Source organism: Amaranthus tricolor, chromosome 7 (genome assembly GCF_026212465.1).
Source record: "Amaranthus tricolor cultivar Red isolate AtriRed21 chromosome 7, ASM2621246v1, whole genome shotgun sequence".
Lineage (NCBI taxonomy): Eukaryota > Viridiplantae > Streptophyta > Magnoliopsida > Caryophyllales > Amaranthaceae > Amaranthus > Amaranthus tricolor.
The window spans coordinates 26,168,450-26,195,163 of NC_080053.1; the positions used below are offsets into that span (position 1 = coordinate 26,168,450).

A 26,714-nucleotide genomic window follows, 5' to 3' on the forward strand; every position below is an offset into this window, starting at 1 on the left:
TTAGGTTTGGGTAATCTCAGTTAACGGTTATGTCTCGGTTACAAAAATCGGTTACAGCTCGGGTTCAGCTTTTCCATTTTCGGTTGTCAACCGATTCGGGTACAATTTCGATTCGGGTACTGTCGGTTCGATAAAACCAAAAAAAGGAACACATTTTCGGGTCGATTTACTTTCGGTTTCGGTTTGAATTTTCGAGTCGGGTCACTTTTGACCATCACCATCTGTTAATCTGCTGATAACTAGAATTAGGATTTAATAATCCCTTCCTTTTCTTTTTCTACTCCATATTATTTTAATAAGATATAATATACGAAAAAGTTATCTTTCATATTACTATATGTAATTATTGTCGATGGCAACAAAAATATGTGTAAGAAGTTTAGTTTTTACTAACAAATTTCCTTTTTTTATCTTCATATAATAATTTTGTAATTTAATTATACAAGACTTACTATTTTCTTTAATTAATTTAGATAACAAAATTTTAACATTTTGATTAACTAATGCTAATCCACATTAATATTCAATTCAACATGACACACTACAAAATGTTCTGATATTGACTAACCTACATCCAATTATATTATTCAATAATTGATTTTAATTAAAATTATTACTTACTAGCATAAAGTGAGAAAATTCAAAAAGTAGACAAAATTTTTAATATGTTACAATTGATTTGACAACTCATTTTAATACATTGAGTTGTGTAATCCTATCCTCTTTAATAGTAATTCACTTGTATTCTACTTGCATCTTGCACTATATATATGTGCATCATTTTGTAATACTACGCAGTACAATAGAAAAGAGATAGATATATAAGTTTAATAGTTTATCAATCTCTTATACTATGCATCATTTTGTAATCCTATCCCTACTTTTTAACACCTTATCAACACCATTATTTTCGCTCTCAAAAAAATCCAAGAAGGTAATATTTTTTTTTTCAAAACATTATAACACATTTTTTTTAGCCACAATATGGACCAACAATCAAACGGTATCAATATTATTATTCAAGGTGTTACTAACACTGTTATATACTTTGTCCTTGAAGAAAATTGTATATCTGTTACTACCAATCTAGCTAGTAGTGGTTCAAACCAACTGCGAAGATATAATCCAAATAATACCCATGTAAATGAAAACCCAATGCCAAGTCCCAATAATGCAACTAATCCACCAGCACAACCACCTACTAATCAGCCACAACAACCTACTGATAAATAAATAAATAAATAAATAAAAATTTAATCTCTATTTATTTCCCACATTTTTATTAAACTTGGAAACCAATTATGAAAATGGTACTTTTACCCCCTATAAATAGGGTCTTCTACCCGTCACAAACACACACACCACTCATACCTTGTCCGAAACACAAAAAAAAAAAATAAATAAATAAAAATTTAACCCATAAATTCTATCTTCCTCTTTTTCTTCCTTTAACCATCCATGGCAAACAATACATCTTCAAACTCTCATCTCAATCCAATTGCAGACAATATAAGTAAAATACTAGAAGCATTCATTATCATTATGGGCTTAATTATATTACTCGTAGCACTAATGCTCTACCTGATTATCCAAAAATAAATTATAAATCTTGTAATTTTTTAGCAATTTGTATTTTGTTTTATCATCTATTAATATTATCTACTTTATTTTTATTTATGATTATATTGTGCTTATTATATCTGAGATATTAAATCGGGGGAGATAATACTAATATGCTTTAATATCTCTAATGATACACAAAATCATTAATAACCTTGTCATTTTCTCAATTGTAGAAAATAATGGTTGATCTTAAAAAGATTGAGGAAGATAAGGCAAAAGCTGCATCAATTTTGAGACATCATTTAACCTACAGTCTTAAACACGAATACACAAATTATGAGGACCCAAAATTACTTTGGGAAGAGATAAATGAAAGATTTAACCATAATAAAAGTGTACTTTTTCCAAAGGACATCGATGAATGGCGAGAGTTAAGATTTTAAGATTTCAAATCAATTAGTGATTATAATTCAGACCTTCATCTGATAAAATCAAAATTAGTCTATTGTGGACAACTAATAACAGATGAAGAATTGATAGAATAAACATTATCAACCTTTCACGTAAATAGCATCTTGTTACAACAATAATATCGTGAAAGACATTTTAAGAAATATCATGAATTGCTGAAAACACTTCATGTTGCAGAACATTATAATGAACTATTATTAAAAAATTACAACAGGAGACCTGTAGGGTCTATGCCCTTTAATGAGATAAATACGATTGTGTAACGGACCGGTTTAGGTGACTCGGAAATTCATATGAAAATACGAATTCTGGTTCACTCTTCGGACTCTAGAGAAAAGTCTCCTCTAGGATAGTCAACGTTCCGTCGATAAAGAAATATAATTAAAGCAGAAAACAGTGCCAAAGGAAAAGAAACAAGTCAGCGGAAGTTCTTACGTAAAACTCAAGAGCCTAATGGCCTCTAGATAAACTAAAGAAAATGGACGAAAGCGAAAAGAAACCAACACAATCTCTTGTTACATAATTCGGAGTTATTTCTACTCATAATCTTATTACAAAAAGGAAACATAGTCTTGATTACGGGTTCTAAGTCGAGTCCTCACTCCAGTCCCCACCTGCAATCAACCTATTAGTCGTCGTGTGACAACACGTAGCAGGTTCCAAAGAATAATCCAGTACACGTTAGAGACTTCATACAATTGTCAAACAAATTGAATGCAAGCAATGTGTTCATCCTAGCATGCATAGGCTCTAATACATTAATTACTAGACAATTCCAATTTGTAACTTAGCCCGTCTTGTTCGGGTCGTTCAAGTATAAATCAAAATCCTTTTTGGAGGAATACACTTGGGAGAGCTAATCCCAAGGCACCCACTGACCTAAGACGTTGCCCGTCCTGTGCGGGTCATCAGAGGTAAAGTATGCATACCCCCATGGTGACCGTAATGACCCAAAACTGTCATGGGAACAATAATTGTAATAATCCAAACCAAAACGTTAACCCCTTTGGGTTATAAACGCATAAATCCTCAACTTCCAAGTTAACTTCTTTCAAACCATTTGAGATGTCTATTCCTTATATGATTTACAATGCCTCGATTAGAAATGAAACTACACTACTTGCACAACCACATAAACAGTATGGTCAAATTTTGCTAAAGGATTTATAAATTCTTGGATGACTATATTACTTGATCCATTCCATTTAAATTTCTTCTAACAAATTGTAATTTAGTTAGAGGAATGTAGACCATAAAAGAAATTTATTTAAATATCAATATAAACTTAATTCCTAATTCTTGTAACAAATTTAAACTTTGTTAAAGAATAATGATAAAGAAGTTTTTTTTTTTTTTTTTTTTTTTTTTTTTTTTTTTTTTTTTTTAAGAAACAACTTAATCCTTTTTAACAAATTAAAGTTTATTAAAGGATTATTAGAGAAGATTATATAAAGAAAAATATGCAAATCTACTAAAAGTCATAGGATATCATCATACATAAAATATAATTCATCTTAGAAATCTTATATATAAAATCTATAATTAACAATTCAACTAAACTTACCCCTTTGATCAAAAAATTTGATGGAATAACAATTTTTTTTTCCTTTGAGGTGCCGAAAACAAGAGAGCAAAGAGGGAGATTTTTCTAAATTTTTTGTTCACTTGAAAGATAGAAATGTGAAGGATTATGGGATTAAAAGGCCATCAAGAAGGTAATTCACTTAATGTACCATAATGCTCAATTATGAGAGGAGTTACAAGACTCCTCCCATGATAGCACCAACCGGCCACCCCTTCACCTCCCACAACATAATTTTTTTTAAATTAATTAATTAATTAATTAAGTAATTGTCTTTTTTTTTTGTTAAAACAGAAAAGAAACGCTACGCGATAACAACGTATGCGATAAAACGCATCACTGTTAAAATTTAACTTACTTTGTTTCTTATAATTATCTATGTAAATAATTTAATTTAACAGTATCTATTTATTTAGTTTATTTTTAAAACCCGATAAAATACGGGTTAAAAGAAGTTACGCCCTCGTAACTTGCACGATAACGAGAAACGCAAAACACACTAGCGTAAAAGACAAGACTATGAGGCAAAGTGGTTTAACCTTACTCGCGCGAAACTCCTATCGCCCTCTACCCCCCCTTAAAGAAGTTACGTCCCCGTAACGTGACTTACCTGAAAGAGGTGAGGGTACTTTTCCCGCATAGAGTCTTCTGTTTCCTATGTAGCTGCTTCACGCTCATGATTTGACCACAGGACTTTTACCATGGATATATCCTTCCGTCGTGTACTACGAACCTTCGTGTCCAAGATTCGAACCAGTTGCTCAGAATAAGACGAGAGTGTTCATCCCACGACCCTTGCCATTCCATGGCAATAGCGCGCAACATATCTTCTAATATCTGATTCATTCGTTCCGTCTACAGATGAAATGATGTACTATCAAGCAACGTACTACCCACTGCCTGTTGCAAGGTTTGCCAAAATTGTGACAGATACCGTGTATCTCTATCGGACACAATAGTATAGGGCGCACCGTGAAATCGCATGACATACTTAATGTAAGCTCAAGCTAATTGTTCCATCTCCCAACGACAATTCATAGGAATGAAACGTGTTGATTTAGTCAAACGATCAACTATGACCCATAATGCATCATTACCTGCCTTCGTTCGGGGTAAACCCACAACAAAATCCATAGAGATATCATCCCACTTCCACACCGGTATCTCCAAAGGTTGTAGTAAACCTCCTGGTCTTTTATGCTCACTTTTAACCTTTTGACAGGTCAAACGACGCGAGACATATTCTACAATATCTTTCTTCATCCCAGACCACCAAAACATTAACTTAAGATCTTGATACATCTTGTCACCGTCCGGATGGATTGAAAATTTTGTACAATGCGCCTCATCCAAGATACGTTCCTTCAAAGATTCTTCTCCTGTTGACAAACACCAGCGACCATTGAACCTCAAGCTTCCATCTTCATGAACAAAGAATCCCTCTGCTTTTCCTTCCCGAGCCTGTTCCTTTAACTTCAACAGTTTCAGGTCTTTATCCTGGGAAATTCATATGAAAATACGAATTTCGGTTCACTCTTCGGACTCTAGAGAAAAGTCTCCTCTAGGATCTTCAACGTTCCTTCGATAAAGAAATATAATTAAAGCAAAAAACAGTGCCAAAGCGAAAGAAATAAGTCAGCGGAAGTTCTTACGTACAACTCGAGAGCCTAATGGCCTCTAGATAAACTAAAGAAAATGGACGAAAGCAAAAAGAAACCAACACAATCTCTTGTTACATAATTCGGAGTTATTTCTACTCATAATCTTATTACAAAAAAGAAACATAGCCTTGATGATTACGGGTTCTAAGTCGAGTTCTCACTCCAGTCCCCACCTGAAATCAACCTACTAATCGTCGTGTGACAACACGTAGCAGGTTCCAAAGAACAATCCAGTACACGTTAGAGACTTCATACAATTGTCAAACAAATTGAATGCAAGCAATGTGTTCATCCTAGAATGCATAGGCTCTAATACATTAATTACTAGAGGAATGTGCGCCCTCGACGTCGTGGGAACTATTTCATAAGAGGCAGAGGTCGTGGAAAATATCACGAAAAGAGCGGCATGAATACTTTAAACAAGGAAATTTCTATGGCCGTGGTCACGGACTTGGTCGTGGCCGCGAACGTAGCCACATTTATGAAAGAAATATATTTGCCCCCTGAAATGATAATTTTAAACAAGTCCAGAAACACAAAAGCACATGTAATAGATGTGGCATGACTGGACATTGGGGGCGAACTTGTCGTACTGCCAAACATTTAGTGGATTTATATAGAGCTTCCCAAAAAAACAAAGGAAAAGGGGCAGAAGCAAATTTTGTAAATGAAGCAAGTACATCTGGGCCCACCTTAGATGTCTCAGATTTCTTTAATGAGGATGTGAACCTCCACAAACTTAATCCCCAAGAAAAAGAAAATTACATCTTTTGAGATGACTAGATGCATTTTTTGCTTCTCTAACTTGTTTTCCTTTTTTTTAATTTGATAAGTTGTACTTCTCTACTTATGTTTTTGTATTGAATATTCTGACTTTATATTAATAATATAAGTTTTTTTTTCGTCTCTTGTCTTAGAAAAAGAAATGTCAGTAAATGGATCAACATTTCATTGCCTCCTGAACAGTGGAGCAACACATACGATATTGAAAAATCGAGAATATTTTTCAAACTTAAAATTGCTTCAGGAAAATGTTAATACCATATCAGGAACAACAAAATTAATTGAAGGCACTGGAAAAGCATGCATTATACTCCCTATGGAGACAAAATTAGTAATAAATGATGCACTATATTTGAGTAAATCTCGAAGAAATCTTATCAGTTTTAAGGCAATACGCCATAATGGTTACCATATGGAAACTAAAACCATAAATGAGAAAGAATTCTTATGCCTTACAACAGAAAGTAATGGCACAAAATGTAACACCCTCAGAATAGGTCGAACTTTTGAAAACACCTTTAATGAAAACATGAACCAAAACCTACTCATGGGAGTGTTACCGCCACATCTATTTCTAATAAAATAGATGTAAGGCTTAACAACTAAGAAATAACTTAATAACTTTAAATCCAAAAGAGGGTTTACAACATAAGAGAAGACTGAAACGCAATCTATGTCCATATAAAATTTAAACAACTTAAGGTAAAATTTAAACTGAAATACGACTCTAGTAAAAGCTATATTTCTAAATGATCCTCACTCCGCGATTCCCATGCAATCAATAACCTGCAACATAAGAATGCAAGAAAAACAAGGGAAAAACTCCCAAAATCAGAAAAATTGAGTAATTCCAACTCCATCCCGTAAGACGATTAAGTTTGAAAATGATTTAAGAAAATAAAATATAATCAAATTGAAAACAATTTTAGAAAATAATATATAGCTGAGTTTAAAAGAAAAACAATTTCAGAAAACAATATGTATAATATCACATATACCAATTTATTAATTTGATATTTAATAATGATAAACACATAATTAATTTTTAATTTGAGGGAACGAGAACGCCAGTAGGCCGAGGCTTTACCCCTATACCTACTTCATCAAGAGGTCGTCACTCCAAATAATTCAAGGCCAGCAGAGTAGTCTCAGGGAACCCTAGTGTGCACACCCCTTCTACTTGGATCACAACAAATAGAAGGAAGACCAAACATCGTATCAAGTATCAGAAATAATAATACCTGTCGGCAGCTATACTAACCAAACAGGGCAACCTGTTCATCACCCTTATACTTGGATCACAACAAATATAAGAGCTTCATTTCCCTCGTGTTACACTTTACGTGATTTAATATATTTTAATAATTAGTCGCGTGCACACAAACATATAATCAAGCATACATTATACATTTTATATTTTATGATCATAAATTTTTCCCAATAAATATATATTTCAGGAATATCCAACTGAAATCTCATTTTCCAAATCACCATTCTAACATCAATTGGTGGCAATAGGAATTAATATCATAAATAGTTCTCTTCCAATTTAAATCGTATCTAATTTCATTATCAAAATAATAATATAAATTTTATCGAAATAAAAATTATAAATTCAAGTTTGACCAAAGAAATAATAGTAAATATAATTTGAAAATGTATAAAACATAACATCATATAAAATAATGTCATATAAAATCATGCATCCTATCTAAACACCTTAATTATCACTTAGCACATAATACTAACGGGATAGTCCTAATTAGATGGACATTGAGAATTACCTTGTCACGCGATCCTAGACAACGTACGCTCCTAATAATCTCCGTCTACGAATCCGCTGTCTTTAATATCGAAATCTTGCGTTTTCTTGACTGAATTTTAAGCAATTGGAAGATAAAGGAAGTAGTTTGTAGGAGAAGAAGGGATTGTGAGTAATAATGTGAATGAAATTAAGGATAATTGATTTGATTTATAAGAGGTAAGTGAGGTTAGTTATGAGGTTTAGTGGGAAGAGTGGGAAGTTATTGTTAATGGTGTGGGAAGTTATTGTTAATGGTGGGTTATGTTTTTATTTTTTTTATTTATTTTTTTTATGTATTTTCTGAAATTTATTCATTATTATTATTATTATTCTTTTTTTTTAAAAAAAAAGAAAGGATATTACACAAAAATTATCCTTGAAAAGATGCCAGCATATTCATCGGGGTTGTATCTCACTCATATACGCCTGATTGAAATAAATGTGATAAGACTAGACAATAAAGAGCTATTCACTCTATGGCATGACCGCTTAGGTCATCCTGGCACTGGGATGATGCATAAAATAATAGAAAATTCAGTCGGACATCCACTAAGAAATATGAAGATTTTCCAGTCAAATAGGCTCTTATGCACCTCTTGTTCTCTTGGAAAATTTATTACTAGATCATCAGTGAATAAGATTGTTACTGAATCTCCTATATTTCTTGAAAGAATTCAAGGAGATATATGTGGACCAATTAATCCACCATGTGGACCTTTTAGGTACTTCATGGTCTCATTAGACGCTTCCACAAGATGGTGACATGTAAGCCTTCTATCGAGTAGAAACAATACAATTAAAGTGGAACACCCTGTTCCACATGTTCACACACAAAATGGTCTTGCCGAATCCTTAATTAAGAGATTGCAGTTAATTGCAAGATCACTTCTAATGAAATCAAAATTACCATCATCGGCCTGGGGTTATGCAATATTACATGAAGCATCATTGATTAGGCTAAGACCTACAGCTTATCATAAATATTCGCCAACGCAATTAGTATCGGGTCTTGAACCTAATATTTCACATTTGAAAATATTTGGATGCGCTGTATATGTGCCCATTGCTCCCCCTCAACGTACAAAAATAGGTCCACAAAGAAGAATGGGAATATGTGTCGGTTTTGAATCTCCATCAATCATTCGATATCTTGAACCATTAACTGGTGATTAATTTCAAGCTAAATTTACTGATTGCCACTTTAATGAGACAATATTCCTATCCTTAGGGGGAGAAAATGTGGACTTACAGAAAAGAAATATGGAACTTATTTGGAAAGGAACGCATTTAGAATATTTAGACCCAAAAACAAAATCATGTGAACAAGAAGTACAACGAATTGTTCATCTACAAAATGTTGCTAACCAATTACCTAATGCATTCACAGATACTAAGAAAGTTACAAAATCACATATACCAGCAACAAATACTCCTGCTCGAATAGATATTCCCGATGAAAAGGCAAAAAGTGATGAAACTGTTATGCAAAGAAAACGTGGAACACCACTTGATTCAAAAGATTTAAAACCAAGAAAATTGAGAAAACAAGAAGGTGCACCAAATGATATTCAAAATAAAAGTGAGAATAAAGGAGAAAATCAAGATATCTCCGATAATGAAAAAGAAGAAAATAAAAATAATGAAACTTCAATAAATTATATTTTCTCCAAGAAAAAATGGCATCGAAAAAGGATCATTCCAAATGACTCCTTTGCTTATTCCATAGCTATTGATATAATAAATGATGAAAATAATCTTGAACCAATGTCAATAGATGAATGCAGAAAAAGACCTAATTGGCCAAGATGGAAAGAAGCAATTGAGGCAGAGTTAAAATCATTAGAAAAAAGAGAAGTTTTTGGGCAAATTTTACAAACTTCAAAAGGCGTAAAACCCGTAGGCTTCAAATGGGTATTTGTAAGAAAAAAAAATGAGAAAAATGAAATTGTCAGATACAAGGCAAGACTTGTAGCCCAAGGTTTTTCTCAAATGTCAGGAATTGATTATGAAGAAACATATTCCCCAGTAGTTGATGCAACCACACTCAGATTTTTTGTAAGTTTAACAGTTTCTCAATGCCTACACATGAGATTGATGGATGTCGTAACTGCATATTTACATGGGTCACTTGATGTTTTCTATAAAATTAAAGAGATCATTGTATGGACTAAAGCAAACTGGGCGAATGTGGTATAATCGTTTGAGTGAATACCTTATGAAAGCAGGATTCAAAAATTGCTGCATAAGTGCATATGTAGATGACTTAAATCTGATTGGAACTCCAAGAGAAATTGAAATAACAGCTAAATATTTGATGAAGGAATTTGAGATGAAGGATTTAGGAAAAACTAAATTTTGCCTTGGACTACATGTTGAACATTTGAAAAGTGAAATACCCGTCCACAAGAAGAAAACGATGAAATTTTAGGCCCTGAAGTGCCATACTTGAATGCCATTAGTGCTTTAATGTACTTAGTAAATAATACAAGACCTGATATAGCATTTTCTGTAAATTTATTAGCTAGATATAGTAATGCACCAACAAAAAGACATTGGAATGGGATAAAACATCTATTTCGATACCTAAAGGAAACTATAGACCTTGGATTATTTTTCCAGTCAAGAAATGATGCCATACTTACTAGATATGCTGATTCAGGATATCTATCTGATCCACATATGACCAAGTCACAAACTGGATATGTATTTACATATGCAGGAGCCGCAAAATCTTGGAAATCAACAAAACAAACTCTAACGGCTACATCCTCAAATCATGCAAAACTTATAGCTTTATATGAAGCCAGTCGAGAGTGTGTATGGTTGAGATCCATAATCGGCCAACTCCAACAAGATTGTTGTTTAAATGATACAACTAGGGAGCAACTACAATTTATGAAGATAATGATGCATGCATTAATCAAGCCAGAGAAGGATACATTAGGTTAGACAGAACAAAACACTTGTCACCAAAATTATTCTTTGCACATGATCTGCAGAAAGATAAAAACATAAAAGTCTAAGAAATTCAATCCTGTGAAAATCTCACTGATTTATTCACAAAGTCACTCCCGTCAAAGCAATTGGAGTATTTGGTACGCAAGATTGAAATGTGCCGATTTCGAGACATATGTTAACTTCAGGGGGAGAAATATGCTCACTGTACTCTTTTCTCCTTTGATTAGGTTTTTATCCCACTGGGTTTTTCCTGATAAAGGATTTTAATGAGGCAGTTTTTAGGACTATGAATGTCATAATAAAGTTCCCACATATATGTAATGCATTCAAGGGAAAGTGTTACAATTGATTTGACAACTCATTTGAATGCATTGAGTCGTGTAATCTTATCCTCTTTAATAGTAACTCACTTGTATTCTACTTGTATCTTGCACAATATATATGTGCATCATCTTATAATACTACGCAGTACAATAGAAAAGAGATAGATATATAAGTTTATCAATCCCTTATACTACTTTTCTCTTTATATTTTCTCTATCTTTTAACATAATAGATATATTTGATTGTATATTCTATAATTTGTATGCACCCTTGAGGTCATTATAAAATGTCATTTGTTAGGCTCCACTTAATTCTGTTACATTTACTTTAAGAAAATGATACTCATTCTATTTTTTAACTCTTATCCACAGATCTCTTAATTATTTTAATAACATCCACATAATTTAATTTTTTGTCAATCCTTAAGTAGTAAATTATGAGCAACAAAAGACTTATTTATATTTACAAGTACAAGGAGATTGTCCCTCATCCACCCTATATTTTTATGGCTCTTGCTAAAATGAAACAAAATTTGTACAAAATTTGTTTTAAAATACTTGCAACTGATAATAACATGATGTATGGAAAAATGTCATTGTAAATATTACATCCATTTGAAACTTTTAAAACTGATTGTAACATATTGTGTGAAAAAATATCACAATCAGTTACAAGTATAATGAAAGTATAATAGTAGGAGAAAATAATTTTTTTCCCAAAAAGTGCAATAAGGACAGGGAATATGATCTCAAAATCAAAGGGTATCCTCTACAAGTTGGGGTAGAATATTATGTTCTAGAAAACAACAACATCCAAGTATGACCTCATTATTTTGGGATATGACAATTGACATCTGACACCCCACAATTCAACCATAGCTACTTTTGTTAATTAGTGAATGTGGGACAATGACATCAAAATAGGGTCATCCCAAAAGGGTAATAAAGCACAAAAAGGATGGCCTACTCATGGACCAAAAAGTACATGCTCCCATATTCACTCTTAAGTGATCTTACATCAATTGGATAGCAAAAGAAAGCTACCCACAAGGTGCTAACCATCACCAATTATGGATGGATACAAAACCACAAAGTCCAAAGAAAACGATAGCCCCTAGAGTTTATCATTCGGGTCATCGGGTTGAATTCAAGTTAGGTGTTTCAGGTCGGTTTGAAATCAAGTTTTGTGTCTGTATCGTATTTTATATAATTGTAAATCACTTTTGAAGTCGGGTCAAATCGGGTTGGGTTACAAGGTCGGATAAATTTCGAATCATTGAGTCTGTTTTGAGCTACTCTAATAGCCACTAGTCACTAAGAGTCGAAGACTACAACGATTGATCAATTTCAAAACACATAACTTCCATTATCACTATGGTAATCTAGAAAACGGCATAGCCATTAGAAATCGATTCAACAGATCAACATTTCATTATCCCAATGTTGTCAAATAGCTTCCACCTAAGTAGATTTTAGGGGTTGGATGTACGCAACCTGACCCTTGTTTGTGACAACAAAGAGATTGTTTCCGATTGACCCTTGGTAGCAACTTCACATAAGTGAGTACATAAAATTAGTCTTACCAAATTTGACTCGTGTTGATAAAAAATATTAAATGATGTTACTGCAATAATTAGCCTGAGCATGGCCTTATTCTGTTAAAGAACACTTAAGAAAATATGAATCACTACTAAAAATGGGAAAAAACCTAATATATGATGGCTTAACTGCAGAAAAATTTGCATCATTCCTTGCCATCGGCAGCACGTAAAGAACCAAGCTGAACCGGAGCTTGGGTGGTGACCACCTTAGACGATCCATAAATCGACAGGTCCACGCCTTGAGACTTCTCTTTTTCGATCTGCTCTTTGATCCAGAAGTACGTAATCCTTAGCCCATCCTACAAGTGTGTATTAAGATAAGACGACATACGGTTTTAGATTTCCAACATCAGATTTTAGGGTACATTTTAGATTTCTAGACAATTACCTTTAACCTCATGGTTGGAGCCCAGCCAAGTTTCTCCTTGATCAATGTGTTATCTGAATTACGGCCACGAACTCCCTCTGGACCGGGAATATGATGGATCGGAAGATTATGATCCTCGAAGCTTAAAACAATCTCGGCCATTTCGTTCATGCTTACCATTTCATCACTCCCAATGTTCACTGGCTCCCGGAAGTCTGACTTTGTCAATCTAAAAAGTATGACTAACATTACTAACTCTTGTGAGACGAGCTCAAAACAAGAAGTTCATCTGCTAATAATTTATATTATTGGGCTATTTAGCCCATATATGAGGAGCGCGTCTAACTGTATGACCATCTCATATAAGAATGTGCGTATAAACGAAGTTTCCAGTATGATGTATATCAACATAAAGCTCCGGATGTATCAGGAAGGTTCTAATGATCTTAACGAAACATAAGTATGGTTACTTCATGAAACGTCCTTGGCATATCAAATCGAAGTACTACACATAAGTCTATCAGATGAAATATTCAGTAAATATCGAATCATTGAACTAAGTAAATGCTCACCGAAGTACACCTTCCACACATTCATCAATGAATGTGAAAGATCGAGTCTGCAACCCATCCCCCCACATCTCAAACTTATCAGTAGAAGTGATCGCCTTCCTGCAGAAGGCGGCCGGAGCCTTCTCCCGACCACCTACACGATTGAAAAGTAAGTCAAAGGTGAATGAACATATTGAAACTGTGACTCGGAGTTAACATACGAAATGAAAAACAAGTACGCTAAAATTTGATTATTTCTCAGCTCTAAATAGCAACTCGCATACAACCGTATAATATAGTACAATTATCATCATCATCGTACCCAATGTATCTCACCCATAGAATTACCATGAGCAGAGTCTGGGGAAGAAAGGATGGCGGTTACTCATACCCGTAAAAGAGAGCGCAGCCAAAGAGTTCCTCAACTCGAGAAAGAGTCCCTCAACTCGAGTATTTAGTACAATTATGTTCAAACATAAACTACGTTACTCGGACTCTTCATTATGCTTCACGTACCTGTGTCCAATCCTTGATGCTCAGACATTGGTATGGCACTTAAACACATCATTTAGGCGTAAAATTGAATATTTAGACGTATCCGACACTTGGACACGTACTAGTATCCGACAACAATACCGGAGTCCAAGTAACATAGAACATAAAATGCTCACAGAGGAAAGCCAGAGAATTGACATCTTACCTTTCCAGGTGCCAAAAGGACCATAAATGTTGTGGAACCTTCCAATTCTGCATTCAATTCCAAAATCTTTGGTATAATGTTTGCAAAGCTCCTCAGTAGCTAGCTTTTCCAAGCCATAAGCATCTTGTGGCTGACACAAAGACGAAAAGTGACACATTAATGGCATACTTCAATACTAGTACCCCCAAATGTTCATTTGGGCACATTTTAGCAGTAAAATCTCAAGAATCTTACCTCTGCTGGCCAAGCATCAGCCTCCTTAAGACTAACATTGGCAGTTTCCAGCTGCTTGAATTCAGGGTAAATGCACGCACTCGAGGCATAGAAGAACCTGCACCAAGTATCATAGATTACACCGTCAACAGAACGTGTAGCAGAACACAAAATGAGCGGTGAATGCAACAAGAATCAGAATTGAACCTTTTGACACCGTTAATCCTAGCTGCCTCGAGCATATTGAAACTGATCATAGTATTGTTATACATAATAACAGAGTGATTAGACTGAATGAAACCCATGCCACCCATATCGGCAGCAAGGTTAAACACATGATCGACGTCTTTAGTCACTGTCAAACAATTGTCCATCACCCTAAGATCAACAAGATGGAATTCATTACAAAACATATCCTCAGTCATGTGCTCATTCTTCTTCCAATCCGAAGCTATAACATAGTGCCCTTCAGTTTTCAAACGCCGAGCAATGTGAGACCCAATGAAACCACCCGCTCCAGTGATTGATATCCTCAATTTTTCCGATGGCCAGTATGGCTCCCTCTCAAGCTTGTCATAGGTGTAAGCACCATAGTCAAATCCATCATTATTCCCCATCCTGTTTTGAGCTTAAATTAACAAAAAACATATTTTAGACCTTATTGCTTTCACACTGCACCGTTACATTACCGATAAACAACAACCCCAATTCAAAACACCTACGACATATTTGGTTGTTGGTATTAAATAGTGGGATCAGCAGTGAAAAATAAATGTAAATTAGTTTAGAAAAACTACTTGACAAGGTATGCGAGTGGAGGTGTTCAAAACAGACCCAATCACCCGACCTTTTAACCTAACCCGATTGGATCCGACTTAAAAATGAATTTACAATTATATAAAAACCAATGTGGACACAAAACCCAATTTTGAACCGACCCAAAACAGTTGACTCGAAATCAACCTAATGACCCGAACGAACACATAATGTGACCATGCCTACTCTACAGTCTACTCATTCTTTTTTCTTCTCAATAGTCGTTCCCAATGATTAACATTTAGAAAGGTGGTATTAACGAATAATGAAAACTTATAAAAACCCATGTCTGAGGTGAGTGCTCCAATACCATTGGAATGAAATAATACACTCTATTAAAGTTAAAACTAAAACTTATTCCGATTACCAACATTTAATACCAATAACCATAACCACGACCCAGTAAAGTTACAAATACAATAAAGATTCAGCTACCATTAATGACATGAAGATTGTAAAAGAGGAAGAAGAAACAAAGGTGTAACTTTTGGCCAGAAAACAAGTATGAAACTAAAGAATCTAAGTGACAAACTAGCCAACCAATACTAACCCATTTTCCAATAGAACAAGACCATCAAAGATTGATCACTAAACAATTTGATAATACTATATTTTGATAAAGAAATCAAAATAATCATATTTACATAGAAAAACTATCAAAAATTGATCACTAAAACAATTTCTTAGGTTCCAGATCTAACCCACTTCCTCTGAACATTCAAAAAGAGAATATAACATAACTTCTTCAAAACACCAAGAACAAAAACTATTGAATAAACAATTACCCAATTCAAAAAATACCCATAATATGGAGAATTCGGCCTTGTCTAAGTTGAAACATACACCAATTTGAATTACTAAGTTCCATTCTCATTGCCCCTCCTATAGCCCGCCCCTTCCTCATCCTAGTTGTGCCCAAAAAAGCAAACAGAACCCTAAAAATATGGAGCATTAAAAACCCAATTCTAAAAAACTGTAAGCAAGAAGAATTAACATGAGGAAATTGTATAGAAGTAAAATCTAGAAAGGAAGCCAAGTGAAGTTGATACCTGATAATGTGGAATTGAGAACGGTAAAGAAGAAGACAAGAGAGTAAGATAATGGGGAAAAATGAGAGGGGGGAGGAGTGCATTAAATAGGCTACATAGGGGTGTGAACTGCGGAGCAATGGCCACTCATTTCTATCTACCTCGGTTTCGATCACGTTATCTGAGAAAGATTTTGTTTCACCGGTGGACACTTGTAATTAAAAATGATTTAACATTTAGTCCATTTTGTAACTAAATAAGATTTGGAATGGACTTTATACATCTTATCTAAAATCGATTTAATTACTCCAATAATATTACTAAGTCTACCTTGTAATTAAATTTAGAATTTTATTTAAAGGTTACTTTTTCCAATTGTGTTAAAATTTTATTTATATTTTTAAATAATTGGTTTTTAGAATATTTATCATTGAGCTATTTAAAAAAATTAACCATTTATACATACTTATTATGTTCCTCTCATTTAGCATTATTTTTCATTTTTTTGTTATATATGTTATTTTGCATTATTTTTATTTTTGGATAACATTATACTATTTTTTTTTTAAATCATCCCTATAAATTTGAGACTATGTTTTTTCTTTTGTCAAACCGTTGTATTTTGAAATTGTAATTTAAAGTAAGATTGTTTCAATCTTACTATAATAAAGATCAAATATAATTTTGTTGAGATTGAACTACTTGAATTTCTTAATTTCATAAATTAATTTATTAAATTTTATTCATAACCACAAAGTAATTAAATTTGTTAGAGGGATGTGAAACTCAGGACTTTCTTGTTGAGATCTCATCTTTCATATCATACTTTTTTGAGACATAAAACTTAAACTTTCCTTCACAATTTTCTTCTATTTTCAAATCCTTTCAAACATACAAAGGACTTGGATTTTGAGAGACTAAAAAAAAAAAATTCTAAACAATAAATCTCATATTTCATGTTCCTCCTACAAACACTATACCACATAAGGGTTTTTAAAGTTGTGTGAGGTTATCGACCGGACATAATTTTTTTTTTCTCCCGTGTATAAAAAAGCTAATAAAAAAATATATGTTAAGTTATTAATATATATATATATATATATATATATATATATATATATATATATATATAAATGAGACGTAAAATAAAAGTTTTGCAAAAAATTTTTAAATTTTTCAAAACGATTCAACTATATTTACTACAATAACAATAATAACATTTAATTACTTAAATGTCACTAAATGACTTTCACGCAATCAATCCTACAAAAGAGACTCTAATCATCAAGAGCATCCCCTTTCCAACCATATCCATATTTTGCACATATGAGGAAAGTGTGAGGGAAAGGTAGAGAGCAACTATAATTTGTTACAATTCCTTCACATGAAACTCTCCCACCAACCCAAGTCCATCATTACAAAATCCCATATTTTTCCAATTCATTATCTTTGCACATATATCACTTATTACTATCTATGTTACACAATGATATTTTTTCACCCATATCATTTATTATTACTATTTATTACACGTTTACGATTAATAATAATATTCTCCACATATATCACTTATTACTATCAGTTACGCATATTTCAAAAATAACTAATATGCTCCATATAATAATTAATCAAAAAATACAAATATATCATCCTCATTGGCTCATCATCACCCAAATTAAAAAAAAACCACAAAAATAAAGAGAAAAAACATGTCTTTTAGTTTATCCTCATCAAAAATCGGAAAAGAAAAAAGCACAAAGAAATGGACAGGGTCTTTTCAGTGGGTGACATTTCAGACCACTTTTGGTCGCCGCCGCCACAACCACCACCACTTAATGATGATCCTAAAATGAACAGAAGTCCTTCTGAATGGGCGTTTCAAAGATTTCTTCAGGAAGCTTCTCCTCTTTCCGATACTTCATCTTCCAAATCCCTTGCTGAAAATGATGTTGTTGAGCTCAAGGATTCTCATCATCAAACCAACAAAGATATTACTAGTAAAATGGAGTCGATTGTTCATCAAGGATCAGGTTCTGTTGCTATTGATTCTGAGAAGTATCAAGCTATTCTTAAAAGTAAACTCAATTTAGCTTGTGCTGCTGTTGCTATGACTAGGGTAATTTTTATTTCAAATTATTGTTTCTTTGTTGAATTTTCATGGGGATAATTGATAGGGTTTGGAATATGTTATAAACTAATTGGGTGATATGATTTTGCCTCATTTTTATCTCATTGTGAGTTATTTGATTTGATTGATCGTTTTTGTTTCAACATGTTTGATTGATTAGAGTTGTATTTAGGGTTTTAATACAATTTGATTTGATGGACTAGTTTTATTCATGATATTGGGGTTTTTTGGGAGGGAGGGAGACGTTTAGTGGTTTTTGATTTAATAGGTTAATTTTTTTTTTTTGCCGGATTTTGAGTTTATGTGTGGTTTGATTTGATGGCCTTCTTTTTGGATTTGAGTTTCTATATAGTGTTTAGTTGGGTTGATGTTTATTGGTTGTGGATTAGGATTATTTATGTGTTTTATTTGTTACTTCTTCCCTTCCATATTAGTTGCAACATTGGTAAAAATGACACTATTCATTCATCATTCTTAATTTGTGATTAGTTTTTAAGCTATAGGTTAAAATATAGTCAAGTGAGATCTTATTTGATTCGTCTCATTGCAAAAATTATTAATATTAAGTTTTTATAATTTTTTATCATATATAATCATAGATATTAAGGATTAAATTAGTTCATTGGACTACGTGAAAAACCAAATGTTACAAGTAAATTAAAATGGAGGAAGTATTTGATTTGGTGATAAGTTCCCATGAGCGATATACACAGGTTAAAATGATGATGATGATGATTTGGCTTATAAGGTCGAGCCAAGGGTCTCAATGCCGCAACCTCCTTGTCACCTTTGATAAGATATAGTTTGTTGTCTTTCAGGCTCTAATCATAGCTTTTATGAACGGGATACACGGGGTATGATGATGATTCGACTAATAACTAATAAGGTTCAATTATTTCAAGTATTGTTCAAATTCAAAGCCTTTTTTGTGGAAAGCGATCCTTCTTGTTTAGTTTCAATGGTTACTAGTTTTTTTTGGTGAAGAAGAGTTATTGATTTATTAAAAAACATTGATGATTTTAATACATTTTCAAGTAGTGTCAACTTTATGCTATAATGGCTGACTTTATGAAACACGGAGTATGTGCTATAATGGCTGTGTATGATTTGGATTCATGTTCTTGCTTAGTTTTGTTGATTGGTTGAAGGAACTTGTTATGTTGTTATTAAATGGTCAGTGTGATGCATTAGATTTGGTTTCATTTTATTCATAATTTGGTAAGAAGGTTTCCATCGGTGTGATACTATTTCTCGAGTAAATAGTGATCATATTACAAAAACAAGGCTCCATCGCATTGCATCAGCCGCGTTGTATAGCTTCTAGAAAAAGAATCAATATTTCTCGCGCCGTAAAGGTAAAAAAACCCGTGTTTGTTGCTTCGTAACATCTTGTACTTATTTGAGTTGAATTGCCATTGATAAATGTGTTATTATAGTTTCCCCTGTTTCTTGAATGAATGATAGTCATTTTGGGTGCTTTACATCTGAATTCCACTCTAGAATTCCAGAGAACATTGCAGTACTATTGACCCTTTTTATGTCAAGAAAAGAATTCAAAGATAACATGAAGGAGAAGAGTGAGTACATATTCTAGAATGTTAGTATATATTAAGAAGAAAATGTCGGAATAGTGTCTTCGTGTTATTGGCATACAAATTAGGAAATATGTGAACTCTATTAGAAGTTCCTGTGCTATAAATGGATGACAAGCCTTTCACTGGTTCTGTATTCCATAATTGCTTCCGTTTTTCATTCTTGGTTAAAAGTATTCCATAATCATATCTACATAAACAGGCACCCTTCGTTATAAATCAAAATCAAAGCTCTGTTGGTGCTGCAGAAAGTGCAACACAGGGTTCAGATGATTCAAAACCCGCTTCCCATCGTCCATGTAAAGGTTTGTGTCTATAAATTCTTGAAAATTCAATATAAGCAACCTCATGTAGCTTGTGGTCACAGATGATTTTCACTATTGTAGTTTTGAGTTTGAAAAGATTCCATAGTCGAGTCCGATGACATAATTTGACATTTGTTGAAGATAGTTTCACTCTGATTTTGTTTTTCCATATAATTGCAATATAGGGTCCCAAGATATGGAAGCAAAGCCTGTTGGAATTCCTTCCCTACCTGCCGTGCCCAAGAAGCCTCTTACGCAGACCAAGCAGGCCACAAGTTATTCATCAGATCAGTCAGATGATGATGATTTAGACTGTGAAAATGAGACAACCGACACTATGGATCCTGCTGATGTAAAGCGTGTAAGGAGGTAGGTAATCTTCGAGAGTTTTTGGTAACATAGTTTGAAAAATTCTCTCTTGTTGAGTGGCCAGTGAATAGGAGCATTGTTGTTAAAATCGCGATCTGGATCGTAGAATCGTGCGATTCCACGACCCAGATCGGACCCAACGACTAGGATTGTTTGTGGAATTAGAATCAAGTGGGATCATTAGAATCGTCTAGGATTTGCTGGATTGTTGGTGGGATCTTTAGAATTGAATAGGATTGTTGGTGGGATCGTGAGGATCGGCTAGGATCGTTAGTTCAAAACTACTAATTAAATATTTTTGCCAGTATCTTTGTTCTTTTTTGCTTACTATGGTTTATTATTACTATGGTTTGTTATCATATCCTTGAATAGGAGGGTGGCAGCTTTTCTCCTTTTGCCTCACGCTTTCGGATATTTGAGTAATTTTCGTTGGTGTGACCTGAAGCATTTTGATTTCCGTTGTTGACAACTTTAATGTTATGACAACATTGCTCTGCAAAGCATCCTACAAAATATTTATTGTATCACCATATTGTGAGTATATTTAAATTTTTTTGGGCTCATTACAACTGAGATATAAGTCGAGACCACAACAATTAGCGTGACTGAGACCGAAAACATTTTTGCTCTACACTACAAACTTATACCCTCTCTCCATCTTAACCATTCATTTCTATCATCCACTTGTTTTTTTGTCTCATTCTCCAACCCATTTCTTTTTTCACTAAATTTCACCCATTTGCACTAAGTGCACGATGAGAGGGACAGAGGGAGTATTTTTAAATGCACGAAACTGAAATTTTTCGGAAATTCTTATTTTTTTGTCAATGTTACTTGTCCTAGCCAGTAGCATGGCCTTTTTTGGTTTACATACAGTATTGTTTCTTTTTCCGCACCGACTTGTCTGTATGGCCACCTCTCACTGCAAGACATGAAGCCAAAGCGAAAATGGGACATATAGACAGGATGAAGGATTCAATGTAGAGAAAGTAATAGAATATACATATATATAGATATAGATTTTTTTAAAAATCTTCTAATATGCATACTTTTCTTCGAAGTTTTAGTCAAAAAGCTGTACCAAAAACAATCCACATTTTTCGTAAATGTTCCTAGATGACTTCCAAGCTCAAAGTTTTGATCGATGAAGCTGTACCAAAGAACCCGCACAATCATTTTCTTCGTCACTTACTAAAAATTGGTTGTTAACCATCAACTTCAGTTCCCACCATTGGCAAGATCTCCAAATCTGTTTCATTACTGTAATTTTATAGTATTTCTACAAGTTGATTTAAGAATCTTGTTGCTTGTGTTGGGTACCTTAGAATGCTTTCAAATAGAGAATCAGCTAGACGCTCACGGAGGAGAAAGCAGGCACATTTGACTGAACTTGAGACACAGGTTGTTTCGCACATCCAATTATATTCATATCAATCGGTAAATTTACTCATTGTAGTCCTAATTTTCAGCAGCTCCCTCGTTTAATATAGGTGTCTCAGCTGAGAGGTGAAAATTCTTCATTGTTGAAACGTCTAACTGACGTAAGTCAAAAATTCAATGACGCTGCTGTCGACAATAGGGTTTTAAAAGCTGATGTCGAAACTTTAAGAGCAAAGGTATGGCTTTGGTTAAATTGCGTAAATTGAACATTTTTGCAAAAAGAAGGTTTACGTTACTGAATTGCTTCCCTTGCAATCTATAATTCCATCCACTGTTTCCTGGAACGACATTTGGTTTGGAACGGGGAACGGGGAACGGGAACGGGAATAGGAACAAGGAACGCAATCTAGATTGACTTGGGAACGATTGGGTACGAAATGCATTATGTACAAAGAATATATTTGAAAATAAAATTATATTAAAATGATTTTTTTGCTTTAAGAAATTGTTCTTAAGTGGATTTTTTTTAGTTTTCTAGCTTTTATCTCGTTTTTCCTCCCATCTTTTTTATTTAAAAAGGAAATGAAGGCTAAAATACCTTTTTAAAAAGGAATTCTACGCTGAAACGTCTTTAGCGATTTGGGTCGCGTTGCGTGGTGATTGGGGACAAACGTTCCCCGATGTTCCACGTTCCGTGTAACTATGATTCCATCTTTTGCAAGTTGCGACCATCGGCGATTATATACTTAGTTTCTCTTTTCCGTTCTTTCTGGTGCAATTTTTTGCTGCAAGCCCTGTTACTTTTTTTAGAAACTGGAAAAGCTTGTTGTTCAGGTAAAAATGGCGGAGGAGTCTGTGAAGAGAATTACGGGAATTAACCCTTTGCTGCAAGCAATGTCCGAAATTTCTTCTATGGGGATGACACCCTTTAGCAGAAGCCCTTCCGACTCAACTGATGGTGCCGTTCCAGTGCAAGATCGTCCTAATCAACCCCATTTGTGTCAGCATGTAGATAATCCCCTTCCTGGTTCCAATCCAAGAGTCGATAATGGAGTCAGTGACATTATTTCTTCTCTTGACCACGCACTGCAAAATGCTGCACCACACGTACTGGGCGGCAGCAAAATCGGGAGAACTGCATCCATGCAAAGAGTAGCTAGCTTAGAGCACCTCCAGAAACGAATCCGCGGGGGAATGAATCAAGGTAGCCCACAACCTCCACAGGGCCATGGTGGTCCGGATCAGTAATCGTTCAAGGCTTCAACCCTTGTCGTCTGATATTTAAATCCGATATGAATCTGCCATTGCTATGTAAAGCTATTTATTACTTCATTGTGCATTGGATCCAGAAGGCATCTTGCCTTTTGTTTTCGTATCGCATCAGCTACATAATGTCTTGGTGTGTAATCTGTTTAAATATTGAATAGTATCAACTGCGGATTAGTACCTTGTAGTGTTGTTTATGGTTCTCATTGATGTGGAAAGAAATGCATAGAATTGGCAATAGACAACCTTTTTTAATTGTTCAATTTAAAAGGGTGGCAGTTCGGCTCGTATGAGACCGTCTCACCGTGAGACGGGTCTATACAAACGGCCCATTAGTAAAAAAATTTTATAACTCGTGAAAACTGAACTTCCACAACTCACGTACATGAAGTGGTTTTTAAATAAATAAATATAACTGTATATTTTTTTTAAAATACTTTGGGGTGAGTATTAAATTCGTTTCATTAATTGGTTATTAGTGACAGAGAAAAAAGTGCTGCACAAGAGCAATGAGGCCATCATTCACAATGAACAAGTAATAATGTTTATGGAGGTAAACAAAAATACTCACCATGAAGAATAAATGTATCACAAATTCTCATTTAAAAAGATTTTACTATGAGATAATTCTAAGTTAGGCTAAAAGTACAACTAAATTAAATAAAATATTCATGTTAGATATTAAAATATTTATTTTTTAAATTTGGGGCTTCTTATATTGACTTCTCTCACGATAAGGCGTCTCATACAAGATTTATTTTAATGTATACATGTGTATGAATTTTGTCGTGTAAAAATAGTTGAGCGTGACATGTTAGCTAAATCAATTTTTTCCTTTCAAACTTGCAAAATGCAAATAATGTAGTTTTGCATTTTAGAAATTTGAGCTTATTCTTAACTGAATTCGGTTACCCGTCTTTCAACCCAAGAAAATACAAAGTGACTATCAGTGGAAGTGTGGAACTCATTCTTAACTGAGTTTGATTTAACACGTTATTCAACCTGAGTTAAACAATAATCCAAACCCGAATCAATTGAGCCAAATCTGATTCCTATGCAATAAGTTCGTTACCAATCATTACTCAATAATTCTCAATATGCTACCGACTTTGATCCAAACACGACTTAAAAGTTCCACCGATCCAAATTTCAACCGAAACGAATTGCGATCGACATGCTCTCCTAGCTAGTGCAACCATAACTTATTTTCAAGTTTTCCACAAATATTCCAAGTCTGCGAATCATATTTCAATTCCTTTATAAAGTTGCTTCTTCCTACCCACTTTCATACAACACTAGTGTAATTCAGAAGAATTTCAGGCTATGTTCAATCCAGTGTAACATAATCCACCAAATCATTCGCTTTTCAATATTGTGATTAGCTCAAAGTATCACAAAATAACCCAAAACCGACCATAATTAGCTTTTCTTGATTTGCAATTCATGAGAAGATTAGCAAACCATGTGATAGTGGTTTGGGCAATTCAACATCTAATATTCATTACTTTCATTCAATGAACAACACTATGACCAGATTTGATTTTTAAACCCTTAATCCTCATCTCCCCTCTAACTGATCCCACATCTTCCCACCTTTTAGCCAATGCATAAACATTAGAAAGCCCTACATAATCTTTACTAGGAGCTTTCTCATCCCCATGGCAAACCTCTGCTTCAAGCTGGACTAGTATCTTCCCTACTTCCTCACCCATCACTACATCCTCGTGCAGACGACAAGAACCGAGTAAACTCCTCCATAAGACGGGGTTTGTTTCACCGGGTATTGCCACTATAAAATCGTACGCTTCTCTCAAATGCCCGGCTTTTCCAAGGAGATCGACGACACACCCATAGTGCTCGATTTCAGGGGCGAAACCAAATTCTGTCTCCATCTTGTGAAACAAATGAAGACCCTCTTCTACAAGTCCTGTATGACAACAGGCTGTTAATATGCTTGTAAAAGTTACTGCATTTGGCAATACATGACATTTTTTCATTGCTAATAATAGCTCTATAGCTTCTTTTCCTTTCCCATGGTAGGCTAAGCCTGTAACCATTGCAGTCCAAGTTAGCACATTTTTCTCCTTCACCATACCAAAAACTTTGGATGCAATACTAATACACCCACATTTAGAGTACATATCAATTAAACCAGTACCAATGTACACATCCTTTTCTGGGGAATTAATGGTTTTCACTACATACCCATGAACACTAAATCCAGTTCCTAATGAACCCAACTGTGAAACAGCAGAAAGCACACAAACCACAGTTTTACCATTCGGTTTTACATAATCATTAGCCAACATGTTCTTAAAAGTCACTAACGCATTGAAAGAATTCTCAATCAAATTCACTTTCTGGGAGGAATACCCTGATATAAGCGCATTCCAAGTAGCATCACTTCTCACAAGCATTTCATCAAACACCTTCCGTGCATAACAGATATGACCATTTCTCGTATAGAAATGTATCGTAGTTGTGGACACTAAAAGATTTAACATAAACCCATGTTTTATTGCACGAGCATGAATTTGTTTTCCTTCATGTAAAGCTGATAAAGAAGAAGATCTAGCACAAGCACCAAAAGCAAAAATGAAGGTATGATCATCAAAAACAATGGATGAACCTGAAATATATTTGGCAAAAAGAAGAACGGAGTCTCTGGGTGAGCTACATTTGATCAAAGTGTTGAGTAGGAAGAGTTGGTTGTGGGTTTCATGATTGAGTATGAGATGGGCATAACTTGGAATTTGGCGACGGAAAAGATGGAAATGGTGTTCAATGAGTTTGGCTAATGTAGAGGAAGATTTAAGGCCAGTTAAGATGAGTAAGGCATGAATTTGTTTTAGTTGGTTCAAAGTTTTTGGTTTATGGCGGAGGATAGACAAAAGGATGGTTGACATGGGGGAGTAGTAAGCTCTATGAGGTCCGTTTATGGTTGTGACTTGTGAGTCGGTTGAGAAGAGAGGTGTACGATAAAAGTCGAATTTAAGATCTTTCTTGAAATGTAATATATTAGATTTAATTTTAGATAGGATCTTACTTGAACTTAATAAAAAGTTAATGTATAGACATGAACTATCAAAGTAGTAAGTGTTAAAAGAAGGGCACCAATTATTAGTCAACATATGACTTGCTGAAAATTCAGTGTTTCATTCTAAAACAAAAGCATGTGGTGGTACACTGTTGCTTTGTTCGAGAGAAGGTTCTATGAGGTGGAATCTAACTTGAGCAAGTGAAGATAGATGAT

The 26,714-nt window shown here is 34.1% G+C and overlaps 3 protein-coding genes across 6 annotated transcripts; 1 reads left to right on the plus strand and 2 right to left on the minus strand.

Moving 5' to 3' along the window:
- Positions 1 to 12,695: 12,695 nt before the first annotated feature.
- Positions 12,696 to 16,650, minus strand: LOC130817781 (GDP-mannose 3,5-epimerase 2-like). 4 transcript variants are annotated; one of them, XM_057683667.1, is made up of 8 exons: positions 16,443 to 16,650; positions 16,195 to 16,328; positions 14,785 to 15,205; positions 14,599 to 14,695; positions 14,365 to 14,494; positions 13,686 to 13,818; positions 13,135 to 13,342; positions 12,696 to 13,045 (listed from the first exon to the last, which is right to left on the minus strand). In XM_057683667.1, exons 1-8 carry the CDS (start codon positions 16,523 to 16,525, stop codon positions 12,890 to 12,892), a joined length of 1,362 nt encoding a protein of 453 aa, XP_057539650.1. In that variant the 5' UTR covers positions 16,526 to 16,650; the 3' UTR covers positions 12,696 to 12,889. The 4 variants fall into 4 exon arrangements, with proteins under 4 accessions (XP_057539650.1, XP_057539651.1, XP_057539653.1 ...); XM_057683668.1 differs by lacking the exon at positions 16,195 to 16,328 and having other exon boundaries at positions 12,723 to 13,045; positions 14,785 to 15,195; positions 16,443 to 16,633; XM_057683670.1 differs by lacking the exon at positions 16,195 to 16,328 and having other exon boundaries at positions 12,723 to 13,045; positions 16,443 to 16,600.
- Positions 16,651 to 18,051: 1,401 nt separating this feature from the next.
- LOC130817774 (light-inducible protein CPRF2-like) lies at positions 18,052 to 23,724 on the plus strand. Its single transcript, XM_057683655.1, has 6 exons — positions 18,052 to 18,537; positions 20,344 to 20,446; positions 20,632 to 20,815; positions 22,141 to 22,216; positions 22,306 to 22,431; positions 23,030 to 23,724. The coding sequence occupies exons 1-6, from the start codon at positions 18,184 to 18,186 to the stop codon at positions 23,441 to 23,443; spliced, it is 1,257 nt and encodes a 418-aa protein (XP_057539638.1). The 5' UTR covers positions 18,052 to 18,183; the 3' UTR covers positions 23,444 to 23,724.
- A 280-nt stretch (positions 23,725 to 24,004) lies between these two features.
- Positions 24,005 to 26,477, minus strand: LOC130817773 (pentatricopeptide repeat-containing protein At3g18970). Its single transcript, XM_057683654.1, has one exon. It carries the CDS (start codon positions 26,365 to 26,367, stop codon positions 24,973 to 24,975), a length of 1,395 nt encoding a protein of 464 aa, XP_057539637.1. The 5' UTR covers positions 26,368 to 26,477; the 3' UTR covers positions 24,005 to 24,972.
- Positions 26,478 to 26,714: the final 237 nt, after the last annotated feature.